The sequence below is a fragment of the Rhinopithecus bieti genome, unplaced genomic scaffold (genome assembly GCF_001698545.2).
Source record: "Rhinopithecus bieti isolate Rb0 unplaced genomic scaffold, ASM169854v2 scaffold_36959, whole genome shotgun sequence".
NCBI lineage: Eukaryota > Metazoa > Chordata > Mammalia > Primates > Cercopithecidae > Rhinopithecus > Rhinopithecus bieti.
Window position 1 is genome coordinate 425839 of NW_016816945.1, and position 14550 is coordinate 440388.

At 39.3% G+C, this 14550-nt stretch overlaps 1 protein-coding gene and 1 pseudogene across 4 annotated transcripts in view; one reads left to right on the plus strand and one right to left on the minus strand.

Annotated features, from left to right (window-relative positions):
* Window positions 1-14550, minus strand: part of HORMAD2 (HORMA domain containing 2) — a 100917-nt gene that overhangs the window by 63180 nt on the left and 23187 nt on the right. For all 4 annotated transcript variants that reach the window (XR_001882147.1, XM_017855592.1, XM_017855590.1 and 1 more), the window contains exons 4-7: window positions 12436-12499; window positions 10789-10825; window positions 2823-2843; window positions 2125-2151 (exon numbers count right to left, since the gene is read on the minus strand). Coding sequence is in view for 3 of the 4 variants with exons in the window: in XM_017855592.1 (XP_017711081.1) it covers window positions 2125-2151; window positions 2823-2843; window positions 10789-10825; window positions 12436-12499 (149 nt within the window). In the remaining variant the exon portion in view is untranslated. The remainder of the gene's footprint in view (window positions 1-2124; window positions 2152-2822; window positions 2844-10788; window positions 10826-12435; window positions 12500-14550) is intronic.
* LOC108517539 (60S ribosomal protein L36 pseudogene) lies at window positions 9565-10113 on the plus strand (annotated as a pseudogene).

The following is a 14550-nucleotide window of genomic DNA, read 5'->3' on the forward strand; positions in this document are numbered from 1 at the left end:
GATATACTTCCAGGCATACAACTGAAGAAACATGGCACAATATGAGATAAATGCCAAAGAAGATGTTTATGTTAGAATGTTGTTTTGTGAGTACATAAGAGAATGAGATCAGGGAGGTAAGTAGTTTTATCAGTGACTTGATGCTAAATAGCAATCATAAAATAATGTAACTTGTGGATGCTCTTTGTGCCCTATGAACATTGCTATATCACAGTAGTAGTTACATTGTAATTATTACTGATTTGTTTGGGCTCTTTTGAGTGTTTTAGTATCATCCAATAGGCTACTGAATTTTTTAGTAATAAAAAGTATACCATGAACACACGGGTTAGGAATCACTACCTACCCATAAGGGGAACACTCTGTAAACATTCAAAATATTTTTTTCCTGGGTCATAAATGATAGCTGAAAACTTACCACATAACAAGCTTTTGTTTCCTAATTTCATTATTATATATGCTCGCATTTCTTCCCACTCTGTAATACTTTTTTTGTAATTAAACTCAATTTGCTTAGCATTTCACTACCCCCCCCAAAAAAACACTGGTTTTAAACTAGGAAGTTTTCACGCATAAGAAAACATGATAAATACTACACTAAGAAAATGACCAATTTAGTAACTATCAGAAGGTTTTATTTTGGAAAACTTCCCTTCAAACTTACAGTGTGGTGGGGAAGCATTTTGAAATGAAACAAGAGACAAAGAAATAAAAGATAGAACTAGTTTGGGCATTGAGGAATTTCTACCTACTGTATGTAACAGTTTTCTTACCCCTTGCTTAAACAGCTACATGTCATCTTGCAAAGAAAGAGTATTAAGAGCTAAAAATGCATAATTTAGTCTAGAATAGCACCAGTTAGGCCAAATATGTAGCCTTAGAGAACGAAAATTGGTAAGTAAAGAAAAAGGAAAGAAAGCTAGGAGAAAGACAAAGAGAGTAAAATGAGAAGAGAACACAAGTTTTCTCCCTCCATTTCTGTGCCACAGCCACATTCTAAGTGGTACAAGTAACTATTATGTGTCCAAGACTATGAGACAAGACGCTTGTCCTCAAGAATTCACAATCTGGGCCGGGCATGATGGCTCATGCCTGTAATCCCAGCACTTTGGGAGGCTGAGGAAGGCAGATCACTTGAGGTCAGGAGTTCGAGACCAGCCTGGCCAACATGGTGAAACCCCATCTCTACTAAAAATATAAAAATTAAAATTATAAAAAATATAAAAATTAGCCGGGCATAGTGGTGCATGCCAGTAGTCCCAGCTACTCAAGAGGCTGAGGCAGGAGAATTGCTAGAACCTGGGAGGCACAGGTCACAGTGAACCGAGATTGCACCACTGCTCTCCAGCCTGTGTGACAGAGTGAGACTCTAAAAAAAAAAAAAGAAGAAGAAGAAGAAAAAGAAGAAGAAGAAGAATTCACAATCTGGTTGAGGAGATTAAGTAATCAATATGAATCAACTGAGAGTGTTAAATTGTGGGGTTCTGCTGGAAAAAAAAATTTAAAGAAAGAAGTTAGCATAGACCAAATAGCCAAAGAGGCTTACATATAAGATTTGAACATAGTTGGTCTTGAAGATGAGTCGGATACCCTAAACAGAGGGAAGAAATCTAAAGAGAGAAGTAAAGAGGTAAAACTCCGAAAATCTGTGAAAACATGAAAAGGGGGAGAATTTAATTGGCATAAAAGAAAATTAGAGTTTTGCCATATCTCATTTATTTTCCCAAAAGGCCATAAACAGAAAGGATTCATAATCAGTTTAAATAAATAATAAAATGTGGTTTTACATGACTCAGAAAAAAAAGGCCATAAAATTAAATTTTAAAATTTTAAGAAAAAAATGTGGTTTTATACATTTATACATTAAGAGAGTCTTAATGCCAACAGGTTAGGGAATAGGTTCAGTTCTTCTCAATGCCTTTTTTCCCCAATACCCTTAGATAGTTTTGAAAATCTCATAATAAGAGATTGGTCAAGTTTAGAGTAAAATATACTGAAAGAGCCCACTATGAGTTCCTCTGCTCATATGGTAGTCTAGCAACATAATATATAGCCTCAACTCAGAAAAACATCTTAAAATATTATATACATATATTACCCACCTATACGTTTGTGTGTTCTTACCTCAGATCCCATGGGATTTGTGTAAAGCTGTATAAGGGAAAATAAACAGCATTCAATTTCTGGAATTTACTAGATTACTCCTCATGAAATACATTTTTTATATAGAGTTCAATTGTGCTCTATTAGTTGAGTACAGGCATATATTTTAAGCTAGAGATAGGATATGCTTATTTTGTGAACGTAGAGTCTTTAGAATATTCTGTGAACACTGAATAAAAGGAAATTAATAATGAAGCATTCATAATTACCATGACTGAGCTACAAATAAATTCTAAATAATCCATTATGGTTTAAAATTTGTTCAATAAATCATAGACCTAAGACTCTCAATGGTATCTTCTCATTTTCTATTCTTAACTATGTATACCATGTTAAACTCAGAGGTATACAAAATTTCAAGAGTCTACCAAAGTTCAAAAACAAAAAATTTGGAGTCTGTAAAGTAACTAAAAAAATAAAATCCTGAGAGCCAATAAATGAAGCAGATAGTACAGCCTATATATTTTCCCAGGTGTTATACCAAAGAAATATACAGTTCATAATCTTTTATTAAAACTTCTGATAGATCCTGTTTTTAATTCCAAGACAGATAAAAGAAAAGTCAGGGAGGAAGGGGAGAGTACTGTTTTAATGTTTCACTTGCCAAAAGACAATGAAATAGAGACAGAGGCTTGGTCTTTAAATGAGTGTGTACTTACTGTCAGTACTGCCATACGTAGCTTCAAGAGAAAGAAAAATATTATTATTATATACTTGCACCTATGTTATCATTCTTTTCAATAGACTAATTAAAATATTATTTCAGAGATTTTTGAAAGATTGGGGTAGGAAAAAAATACCCAGAAGACCAGAACAAAAAGGATACAGTCATCACTCAGTATTTGAGAAGGAATTTTTTAGTTCTAGGACTCCCTATGAATACCAAAATCCATGTGTACTCAAGTACCTCAGGGAGTATATGAAAAGTCAGCCCTCCGTATCTGGGTTTCACATCTGCAGATACTGTACTTATTTTTTTATTTTTATTTTATTTTTTGTTTTTGAGACAGAGTCTCACTCTGTCGCCCAGGTTAGAGTGTTGTGGCATGATCTCAGCTCACTGCAACATCTGCCTCCCAGGTTCAAGGGATTCCCTTCCTGAATAGCTGGGATTATAGGTGCCCACTACAATGCCCAGCTAATTTTTGTATTTTCTTTTTTTCTTTTTCTTTCTTTTTTTTTTTTTTTTTGAGACAGAGTCTTGCTCTGTCGCCCAGGCTGGAGTACAGTGGTGTGATCTCAGCTCACTGCAAGCTCCACCTCCTGGGTTCACACCATTCACCTGCCTCAGCCTCCCAAGTAGCTGGGACTACAGGCGACCACCACCACATCTGGCTAATTTTTTGTATTTTTAGTAGAGACAGGGTTTCACCGTGTCAGCCAGGATGCTCTCGATCTCCTGACCTCGTGATCTGCCCGCCTCGGCCTCCCAAAGTGCTGGGATTACAGGCATGAGCCACCACAGCCCGCCTAAGTTTTGTATTTTCAGTAGAGACGGGGTTTTGCCATGTTGGCCAGGCTGGTCGTGAACTCCCAACCTCAAGTGATCCTCCCACCTTGGTCTCCCAAAGTGCTGGAATTACAGGTATGAGCCACTGCGCCCAGCCTGTGTTTTCTTTTTCTTTCTTTCTTTTCTTTCTTTCTTTTTTTTTTTTTTTTGACTCACCAGGCTGGGTACAGTAGCACGATCTTGGCTTACTGCAACATCCACCTCCTGGGCTCAAGCAATTCTCCTGCCTTAGCCTCCTGAGTAGCTAGGATTACACACGTGCGCCACCACGCCCAGCTAATTTTTGTATTTTTAGTAGACACAGGGTTTCACCAAGTTGGCCAGGATGATCTCGATCTTCTGACCTTGTGATCCACCCGCCTCAGCCTCCCAAAGTGCTGAGATTACAGGCGTGAACCACTGCCCTGGCCCCGTCCTGTATTTTCAATCCACCTTTGGTTGCAGCTGTGGAAGTCACAGATACAGAGGGCCAACTGTATTTATTGAAAATAATCCATGTATAAGTGAACCCGTGAAGCTCAAACCCATGTGGTTCAAAGGTCAACTGTACTTTTTTTTTCTGGGAGGGTCACAATTAACTTTATGCTAAAATTATATGAAGCCAGGTGCGGTGTCTCACACCTATAATCCTAGCACTTTGGGAGGCCAAGGTGGGTAGACTGCCTGAGCTCGGGAGTTTGGGACCAGCCTGGGAAACATGGTGAAACCCTGTCTCTACTAAAATACAAAAAATCAGCCAGGCGTGGCTGCTTGTGCCTGTAATCGCAGCTACTTGGGAGGCTGAAACAGGAGAATAGCTTGAATTTGGGAGGCAGAGGTTGCAGTGAGCTGAGATCACGCCATTGCACTCCAGCCTGGGCGATAGAGATTCTATCTAAAAAAAAAAAAAAAAAAAGTATATGTTCACAATTTGATAGCATATAAAGAGGAATTTCCCAGATATCTGAAAACTGATTCTTTCCTATAATTTTTTTCTTTTTTTCTCTCCATTTCCGAAAGACTAGCATTTTTAAATTGATACATAATAGTTGTACATATTTTGGGGGTACATGTGATATTTTGATACCTGTATATAAAGCGTAATGAGTTAAACTGTATTTTAAATCATTTCTAGATTACTTATAATACCTAATACCATGTAAATGCTATATAAACACTTGTCACACTGTATTTTTATTTGTATTATTTTTTATTGTTGTACTGTTATTTTTTCTAAATATTTTCCAGTCGGTTGAATCTGTGGATGTAGAATGCTCTGATACATGGAGGGCCAACTGTACTAACTATTCACTCATTCAAGTGAGAGTCCATCACATACACAGGGCTCTGCTAGAGAGGAGAGGGACACAAAAAAGATAACTATCCCTCCTCTCAAAAAGTTATATTCTAGTTCTGGAGGCAAAAGGTATACAAAATAATTCAGTATTACTAAATAAATGTGCAACAAGTACCTCAAAAAGTGTCCCATTTGAAACTAATCTACTAAAGTAAAAATGTCTTATATGTCTATAAAGTCCTTGTCCTCTCTACATATACACTACTATGTACAGATTATCTCTTCTTGAAAGAGTAATATATAGAGATAGAAATATAATCAAGCCAATGATAATTGTTTTTAAAAACTAGAATACAAATCAGAAAATTTCAGGCTAGGCACAGTGGTTCTTGCCTGTAATCCCAGCACTTTGGGAGCTCTCAAGGAGGGCGAATCACTTGAACTCAGGAGTTCAAAGTCAACCTGGAAAACATGGTAAGATGCCATCTTTACAAAAAGTAAGATAATTAGCTAGGCACGGTAGTGCACACTTGTGGTCCTAGCTATTTGGGAGGCTGAGACAGGCAGATTGTTTGAGGCCTGGAAGTTGAGGCTGCAGTGAGCCATGATTGTGCCAATGTACTCCAGCCTAGGCAACAGAGTGAAACCTTATAAGAAAGAAAGAGAGGGCCGGGCACAGTGGCTCATGCCTGTAATCCCAGCACTTTGAGAGGCTGAGGAAGGCGAGTCACGAGGTCAGGAGTTCAAGACCAGCATGGCCGACATGGTGAAACCCCATCTCTACTAAAAACACAAAAAATTAGCCAGGCGTAGTGGCAGGCGCCTGTAGTCCCAGCTACTCAGGAGGCCGAGGCAGGAGAATAGCTTGAACCCAGAAGGCGGAGGTTGCAGTGAGCCAAGACCATGCTGCTGCACTCCAGCCTGTGCAGCAGAGAGAGACTCCAAAGAAAAAGAAGAAAGGAAAGAAGGAAGGAAGGAGAAAAGAAAAGAAAAAGAAAGAAAAGAGAGAGGAAGAAAAGGAAGGAAGGAAGGAAAGAAGGAGGGAAGGAGGGAAAGAGAGAAAGAAAAGAAAGAAAAAATTTCAGAACCACAATTTCATATCAAAGGACTAAAACTTTACTGCCACTTTGTGGCCATTTTGATTACTGCATATAAACTCATACATTAATTAATTGAGTTCATTTATTTACGCATTCATTCAAAAATAGACATGGCTGCTATCTCAGGGAACATTCAGACTACCAGGGGAGAACAACAGTAAACAACAAAAAAATAGCAAAGATAGCTATATCATTATCATCGTGTTCATTGCTATGAAGCAGCAGCATGGGGTGCTATGAGAACATAAAAACCATCTAGGCTGGGGAGGAGGGTGTCAGGGAAGGCCTCCCTAGGGAAGTAAATATTTAAGCTGAGACTTGAAAGATAAATTTGAGTTAGCCAGGCAAGGTGTATGGGGCAGGGGAGAGAAGTTTCTAGGCAAGAGGAACAAGATATGCAAAGGTAAAAGGAGCTTGGCATGTTCTAGATTGCTTGTGTGGTTTGAACATGGGAACAACAGTGATACCTTGGAAGGCAGACAGGGATCACATAGGCCTTGCAGACCATGTGAAAGACTCTGAACTTTATTTTAAAAGCTGTGGAAAATGTTTAAACAAAAGAACAACACGATCAGACTTGGGTTTCTGAAAGTATGCAGTGTGGACAGTGGATCGGAACGGTGAGGAACTGAGAATGGGAATAAGGAAACAAGCTAGGTAACTATATACAATATAGTCTCTTTTTTTTACAATAATTATCTACAACACTGATATGTGTTTATTTTAAAGAATTCAAGCAGGCCGGGCGCGGCGGCTCAAGCCTGTAATCCCTGCACTTTGGGAGGCCAAGACGGGCGGATCACGAGGTCAGGAGATTGAGACCATCCTGGCTAACACGGTGAAAACCCGTCTCTACTAAAAAAATACAAAAAACTAGCCGGGCGTGGTGGCGGGCGCCTGTAGTCCCAGCCATTCGGGAGGCTGAGGCAGGAGAATGGCGTAAACCCGGGAGGCGGAGCTTGCAGTGAGCTGAGATCCGGCCACTGCACTCCAGCCTGGGCGACAGAGCGAGACTCCGTCTCAAAAAAAAAAAAAAAAAAAAAAAAAGAATTCAAGCACAACATAAAGTACAAAATAAGTATAAAAATCACCCAAAATTGAAACCCCATCTCTACTTAAAAATACAAAAATTAGCCAGGCGTGGTGGCACACACCTATAGTTCCAGCTACTCGGGAGGCTGAGGCAGAAGAATCACTTGAACTCGGGAGGCGGAGGTTGCAGTGAGCCAAGATTGCGCCACTGCACTCCAGCCTGGGCAACAGAGGGAGACTCCATCTCAAAAAAAAGAAAAAAAAAGTCACCCAAAATTTCACAACTAGAAATAATCATGCTCTTACAGGGGAACATCTTTCAAGATCTCTAGAAACTCAAATTTGATTTTACTCAAACTATTTTCATTTATTTATATACTTATTTATTTGAGATGAAGTTTCACTCTGTCGCCAGGCTGGAGTGCAGTGGCATGGTCTCAGCTCATTGCAACCTCTGCCTCCTAGGTTCAAGCAATTCTCCTGCCTCAGCCTCTCAAGTAGCTGGGATTATAGGCACAAGCCACCATACCCAGCTAATTTTTTGTATTTATAGCAGAAATACAAGGTGTCACCATGTTGCCCAGGCTGGTCTCAAACTCCTGGGTTCAAGAGATTCACCCGCCTCAGCCTCCCAAAGTGCTGGGATTACACTGTGCCCGGCCTCAAACAACTTTTAAAACATCGTACCAGCTACAAGGTCACCTGAGGAAAGTTATAAAAGATTAACAACTGAAAAACAATATAAATACTATTTACTTAAGAGACTAAGTCATCTATCTAAAATTTTGTCTTTTGATCTCCCCAAAACAAGTTATTTTGACTGAGTCAGTCATACAGGTAGTCATTTAGTAAAATAAATGTATCAAACTAGCTAGATACCCTTTGTACATTATACTGCTATTTGAGTACATGTAATACTTATAATATTTTATTTAAGAAGTGACTCTTACTATTATATTATGACTTCCCTGAGAGTGGAATCACATTTTACTCTCATTATTATCTCATCCAATGCCTAGGCACAATGTCTGGCACAGATTAAATAGCCGATGTATAAAGAATGAATGTTTAACACATACATAGTGTTTGTTATGTGCCAGGCATTGTTCTAAACATTTTAGATCAGCGGTTTTCAAATTGTGGTCCCTAGACCAGCAGTCAAGAGCATCACTTGTAATTTGTCTGAAATGCAAATTCTTACATCAGAATATTGAGGTGAGGCTTGACAACCTGTGTTTTAACAAGTCCTCCAGGTGATTCTGATGCAAGCTAAAGTTTGAGAACCACTGCTTTAGATTATTAACTCATTATCAAATAACCTTAACAAGTGGATTCTATTATTATCCCCATCTTATATGCAAAGAAACTAAGGTACCAAAAGGTAGGTTACTTGACAAAGGCCACACGGGTATTAAGTGACAAAACTGGGATTCTTCAGACCATCTGACTCCAAAACTTGAACTTCTAACTATATTGTACTGCCCATCAATGAGGAACAGTCAGGAAATGTCACTAAATGAATGGATGAAGGGGGAATGAATGAGCACTGTTCAGTATAACAGTGATGGCCTTCTCCCCCTCTCAATCTGTCCAAATATTTAGGGCCTTCAAAGCTCAAAAGCTATTTTCTCTCAAAAGATTTCTCTCATGTTCCTCACAGGGTATAGTGCCTGCTTTCCCATACTTCCCATTGCATATGATCATTATCTTTCTTTAGGCATTCATGACTTTCTAATGAGCATTATAGGGGTGATGAAAATATCTCTGATATTTTTACATTAAAATATCAAATTGACATAAAAAATCAATATATAGGCTGGGTGCAGTGGCTCATGCCTGTAATCCCAGCACGTTGGGAGGCTGAGTTGGGCAGATCACTTGAGGTCAGGAGTTCGAGAGCAGCCTGGCCAACATGGTGAAACACCGTCTCTACTAAAAATACAAAAATTAGCCAAGTGTGGTGGTGCATGTCTGTAATCTCAGTTACTTAGGAGGCTGAGGCAGGAGCATTGCTTGAACCTGGGAGGTGGAGGTTGCAGTGAGCCAAGATCGCGCCACTGCACTCCAGCCTGGGCGACAGAGAGAGACTCTGTCACACACTCACAAAAATAAATAAATAAATATGTAAAGCCCAATATGACATAGATGCTGGCCAGTCAGAAAGGATGCCAATTTAGCTCTAGAGCTGGGCTCCTGGAAGCAACCCTTGGACTAGATATTAACCTTTTGGTTACTGGATTTTGGAGTGTTCTGGAGATATCCCAAAAGAGACACTAGTAAAGTGATGTGGAGGATATTGATAGGGAGCCACATGAGGTCTCAGAAAAGCAGCAATTTACCATTCAATACAAAAATATTTCAATATTTTAAGAGCAGATACAGCTGAGTCAGTATGTAACAGCTGATCATCAGCCCTGCATATGAATATCACTTATCTTCTGCCAAGGTCTATAAGCTCTTTCCCACTTCTGTTTTATCTTTGTATCCCTAGGTCCCTCTGGTCAGTGTTGAATAAATCATAAGTAACAAATGTGCAGTGGAAATAGAAATATATGAATGTGCTAAATAATCTAGTGTAAGGCTTCCTGACCTCAAGATTTCTTAAAGGAACAGGAATTGAGGAGTAAAAAGAAGACATAGATGGAGAAAATGGGGAAAAGCAGTGGTGGAAATTTCAAATATTTATAGGCCTTGGCTGCCACTGGAGAGCAGCAGCCATGGCTCTGCTCTACCTTACAGCCATGGGACTCAACAAGGGCCACAAGGTGGCCAAGAATGTGAGCAAGCCCAGGCCTAGCTGTCACCACAGGTGCCTGACCGAACACACCAAGTTCATGCGGGATATGATCCGACAGGTGTGTGGCTTCACCCTGTATGGGCAGCATCCCATGAAGTAGCTCAAGGTCTCCAAGGACAAATGGGCCTTCAAGTTCATGAAGAAAAAGGTGGGAACACACATCTGCACCAAGAGGAAGTAGGAGGAGCTGAGCAATGTCCTGGCCGCCATGAGGAAAGCCGCTGCCAAGGACTGAGCCCCCTGCCTTGCCCTGCCCTCTGCTCATAATAAAAGCTTCACAGGAAAGAAAAAAAGAAAGAAAAAAGAAATTTCATTTATATACATCTTGTCTCTTCAACTAGAACTAGAGCCTCCATTCTGTACGCCCTTCATAGCTGTCTTGGGCGGCATGAAAGATCAGATGCACTTAAAATTTAAGCTATATATTTTTTTAAATCTGAGGTACAATACTAGTACAATACTACCTATTGTAAAGGAATAGATTATACTTATGAACTAAATATAGTTACCAAAATAACTAAGACAGAATAAAAACCAATTATTCAAGTCCATTTTTTTCCTTTCATATCTGCAAATTGAATCACCACTATTCTAAATATGTTCCATGCACTAAATGCCACATTCTTGTCTCTCCTGTCCCACATCCTGTGGATCTCTTCCAGTGACTTCAGAGGAAACTCTGTGGTCAAAAAGATATGAGTATGTAAAAGAGAAAAATGAGTTTTCTTTCTAATTGATGCAAAGGAGACATCAACAGGACAATAAAGACATAAGATAACAAGAAATTAGTTTATGAATGCAAACGTAGACACTTATACTGTTAAACACAACGAAATAAAAGTCTAATTTCTTTTTATAAAGAATAAAAGACAAGCCTTTGATTCCAGTGTAAGTTTAAAAACATTCTTACGTATCTCTTTTCCAAAGCATCAAAACAACCTTGAATCCTGTCAAGAAATAAATATTTGATGTCAATTGGACCACATGCAAAGCCAAAATAATTCCAAGTACAGAATTCATTTGCACTTTTTGCTTTGATGTACATTAAGTTGATAACCATTTTACCTTTCCTATTTAATCATTTTTTTAAACTTCCAGCAACTTTTAATATGTTGATAGAACTTTGTAAGTAGTAATGAGCAATTTTGTGGTAGTGAACCAAATTTTTTGGATCCCATGTTTAGTACACTGACACGCATGTGATGAATTATCAGTTTTTTAAATTTCTGTGGGTACATAGTAGGTGTATATATTTAGTATTTTATCACAGTTTTATTTTATACAAGTCAATTTTCTTTCAAAACAAAGCTAAATCAGTGTCTTAAAATTATTAATATTGATAATTAAAAATATTGAATAATTCTTACAAATTCCTAGAAAATTATTTTTTAAAAAGAAAGAGGGAAAGCAGGCCGGGACAATGGCTCACACCTGTAGTCCCAGCACTTTGGGAGGCCAAGGTGGGCAGATCATGAGGTCAAGAGATCGAGACCATCCTGGCCAACATGGTGAAACCCCGTCTCTACTAAAAATACAAAAATTAGCTGGGCATGGTGGCGTGCACCTGTAGTCCCAGCTACTCGGGAGGCTAAGGCAGGAGAATCGCTTGAACCTGGGAGGCAGAGGTTGCAGTGAGCCAAAATCGCGCCACTGCACTCCAGCCGGGCGACACAGGGAGACTTCGTCCTTCGTGCTCAAAAAAAAAAAAAAAAAAAAAAAGAAAGAAAGAAAGAGGGGCCGGGCACGCCCGGTGGGCTCAAGCCTGTATCCCCAGCAGCTTTGGGAGGCCGAGATGGGCGGATCACGAGGGTCAGGAGATCCGAGACCATCCTGGCTAACACTGTGAACCTCGTCTCTACCTAAAAATACAAAACTAGCCGGACGAGGTGGGCGGGCGGCCTGTAGTCCCAGCTACTCGGGAGCTGAGAGTGCCAGGAGAATGGCGTAAATCCAGGAGGTGGAGCTTGCAAGTGAGTCTGAGATCCGGCCACTGTGGCACTCGCAGGCCTGGGTGACAGAGCGAGACTCCGCGCCTCAAAAAAAAAAAAAAAAAAAAAAAAGAAGAAAACAGAAAGAAGAATAGAAAAGACAAAAGCGAAAGAGGGAAAGTAGGAAAGAAGAAATGTTTTTTTAAAAAAATGGTCTTGGCCGGGCGCGGTGGCTCACGCCTGTAATCCCAGCACGTTGGGAGGCCGAGACGGGCGGATAACGAGGTCAGGAAAACGAGACCATCCTGGCTAACACGGTGAAACCCCGTCTCTACTAAAAATACAAAAAAAAAAAAAAAAAAAAAAACTAGCCGGGTGTAGTGGCGGGCGCCTGTAGTCCCAGCTACTCAGGAGGCTGAGGCAGGAGAATGGCGTGAACCCGGAAGGCGGAGCTTGCAGTGAGCAGAGATCACGCCACTGCACTCCAGCCTGGGCGACTGAGCAAGACTCCATCTCAAAAAAAAAAAAAAGAAAAAGAAAAAAAAATCTTACTAAATAAAGTATTATGGGTAATTTCAGCCATGATAAAAATAATGTTGTTCAACTTTTACAGAATTTCTATTACTTACCATCTGATAATATGCAGTGACCCAGGACATTTTTTATCTTCTCGGAGGATTTTTAAACTGAGGTCTACAAAAACAGAAACACAGTCTATTTTTGTCTACTAAATGACTGCTGTACTGAAATTGTCCATGCTAAATAGGGTATTTCCTTTAACTATTTTATTTATGTAATTTATTTAGTATTATAGCTTATAAAAACATTTTGGATCTCTAAACATCTACTTTAAAAATAAATCCTATGTTAAGAAGTAGCTTAGTCTCAATTTTGATTACAGTTAGGAGCTTCCCCCTTCCAAAATGTAGCACAACTGAGTTGGCTCCAAAATCAATTTGTGTCCCTTCTTTGCCTCTGTAGAATTCTAAGTAATTATGAGGTAGTGTTGAGACCATCTGCATTGACCAACTTAAAATATACACCTCAATCTCAGTCATTTCTCTGTTATTTCTCTCCCTCTCAATGAAAAGAAAGGAAAGAAAAATTTCACATGGATTATTCTCAAATACTTACTTTATTTGAAATCTAACTACCTTTTTATACTTAGGAAGAATAGGAATATCATATTAAGAGTCTGGGTTTAGGCCGGGCGCGGTGGCTCACACCTGTAATCCCAGCACTTTGGGGGGCTGAGGCAGGAGAATTACTTGAGCCCAGGATGTCGAAACCAGCCAGGGCAACCTAGTGAACCCTCACCTCTAAAAAAAAAAATTAAAAAATTATCTGGGCATAGTGGCACATGCCTATAGTCCCAACTACTCAGGAAGCTGAGGCAGGAGGATCACTTGAGCCTGGAAGGTCGAAGCTGTAATCCTATAATGATCATGCCGCCACACTCCAGCCCGGACAATGAAATGAGACTCCATCTCTAAATAAATAAATAAATAAATAAATAAATAAATAAATAAATAGAATTTTGGTTTAAAGTAGTCCAAGATCAATCACTGATTTATGTGTGATTTTGCATAAGTAACTTCACCTTTTCATATTGTTTTCCTGTCCTAAAATTGATGTTACCTGTATCTCTCCTGAGGGATACAAAAATTATCCTGTGTTGATATAACATTCAGAAATTACAAGAGAGTGACACAGGAGTACTAAGCATTTTTATGATGTATATTACTTTAAAAACAAACATTGAAAGGGAGACATATCACTTCCACAATAACTGTCACAAAAAATAAAGCTATAGGGAATGGTATCATTGCCATTGCCTGGGGTAGTAACTGGCACACAGTATATGCTTATTACCAACAATATGTCTTTCTCAATTCTATGTTCTAGACACGAGGGGAAACTGTAAATATATGTTAGATATAAACACATTCACTATTACAAGTTTGTATCTCATAGACCAAAAGATGTCATAATACAAATGAGGTTGTTGTGATTGCAAATACCATGTTTATGTGCTTATAGCACACATGCATTTTATTGATGCTCTTACATTGCTTAATATTTTTTTCTTTTTTGTGACAGAGTCTCATTGTATCACCCAGGCTGGAATTCAGTGGTGCAATCACAGCTCACTGTAGCCTTAAGCCCCTAGGCTCAGATGATCCTCCCACCTCAGCCTTCAGAGTAGCTGGAACTACAGGTACCCACCACCATGGCCAGCTAAATTTTTGTATTTTTTGTAGAGACAGGGTTTCACCGTGTTGTTCAGGCTGGTCTTGGACTCCTAGGCTCGAGCAATCTGCCCACCTTGCCTTTCAAAGTGTTATGATTACACTTTGGATTACAAGCATGAGCCACCGTGCCCAACCAAGAGAATTAGACTAAAATGAGGCCAAGGTATATCATTAAATACAGATGTAAGAAATTTTAAATTAGATTTTGAAAAATAACATCTTACAAGGCAACTTGTAGCTCTCTATATTTATTTTCAAAATGATAGTTTCTATTTTAGTGACAAGTCAACAAGATTCACAATCCAGCTTTTTTAAAACTTTTTTTTAATACTTTAAGTTCTGGAATATATGCGCAGAACGTGAAGTTTTGTTCATGAGCCATGGTGGTTTGCTGCACCCATCAACCTGTCAACTAGGTTTTTAGCCCTGCATGCATTAGGTATTTGTCCTAATGCTCTCCCTCCCCTTTCCCCCCACCCCTTGACAGGCCCC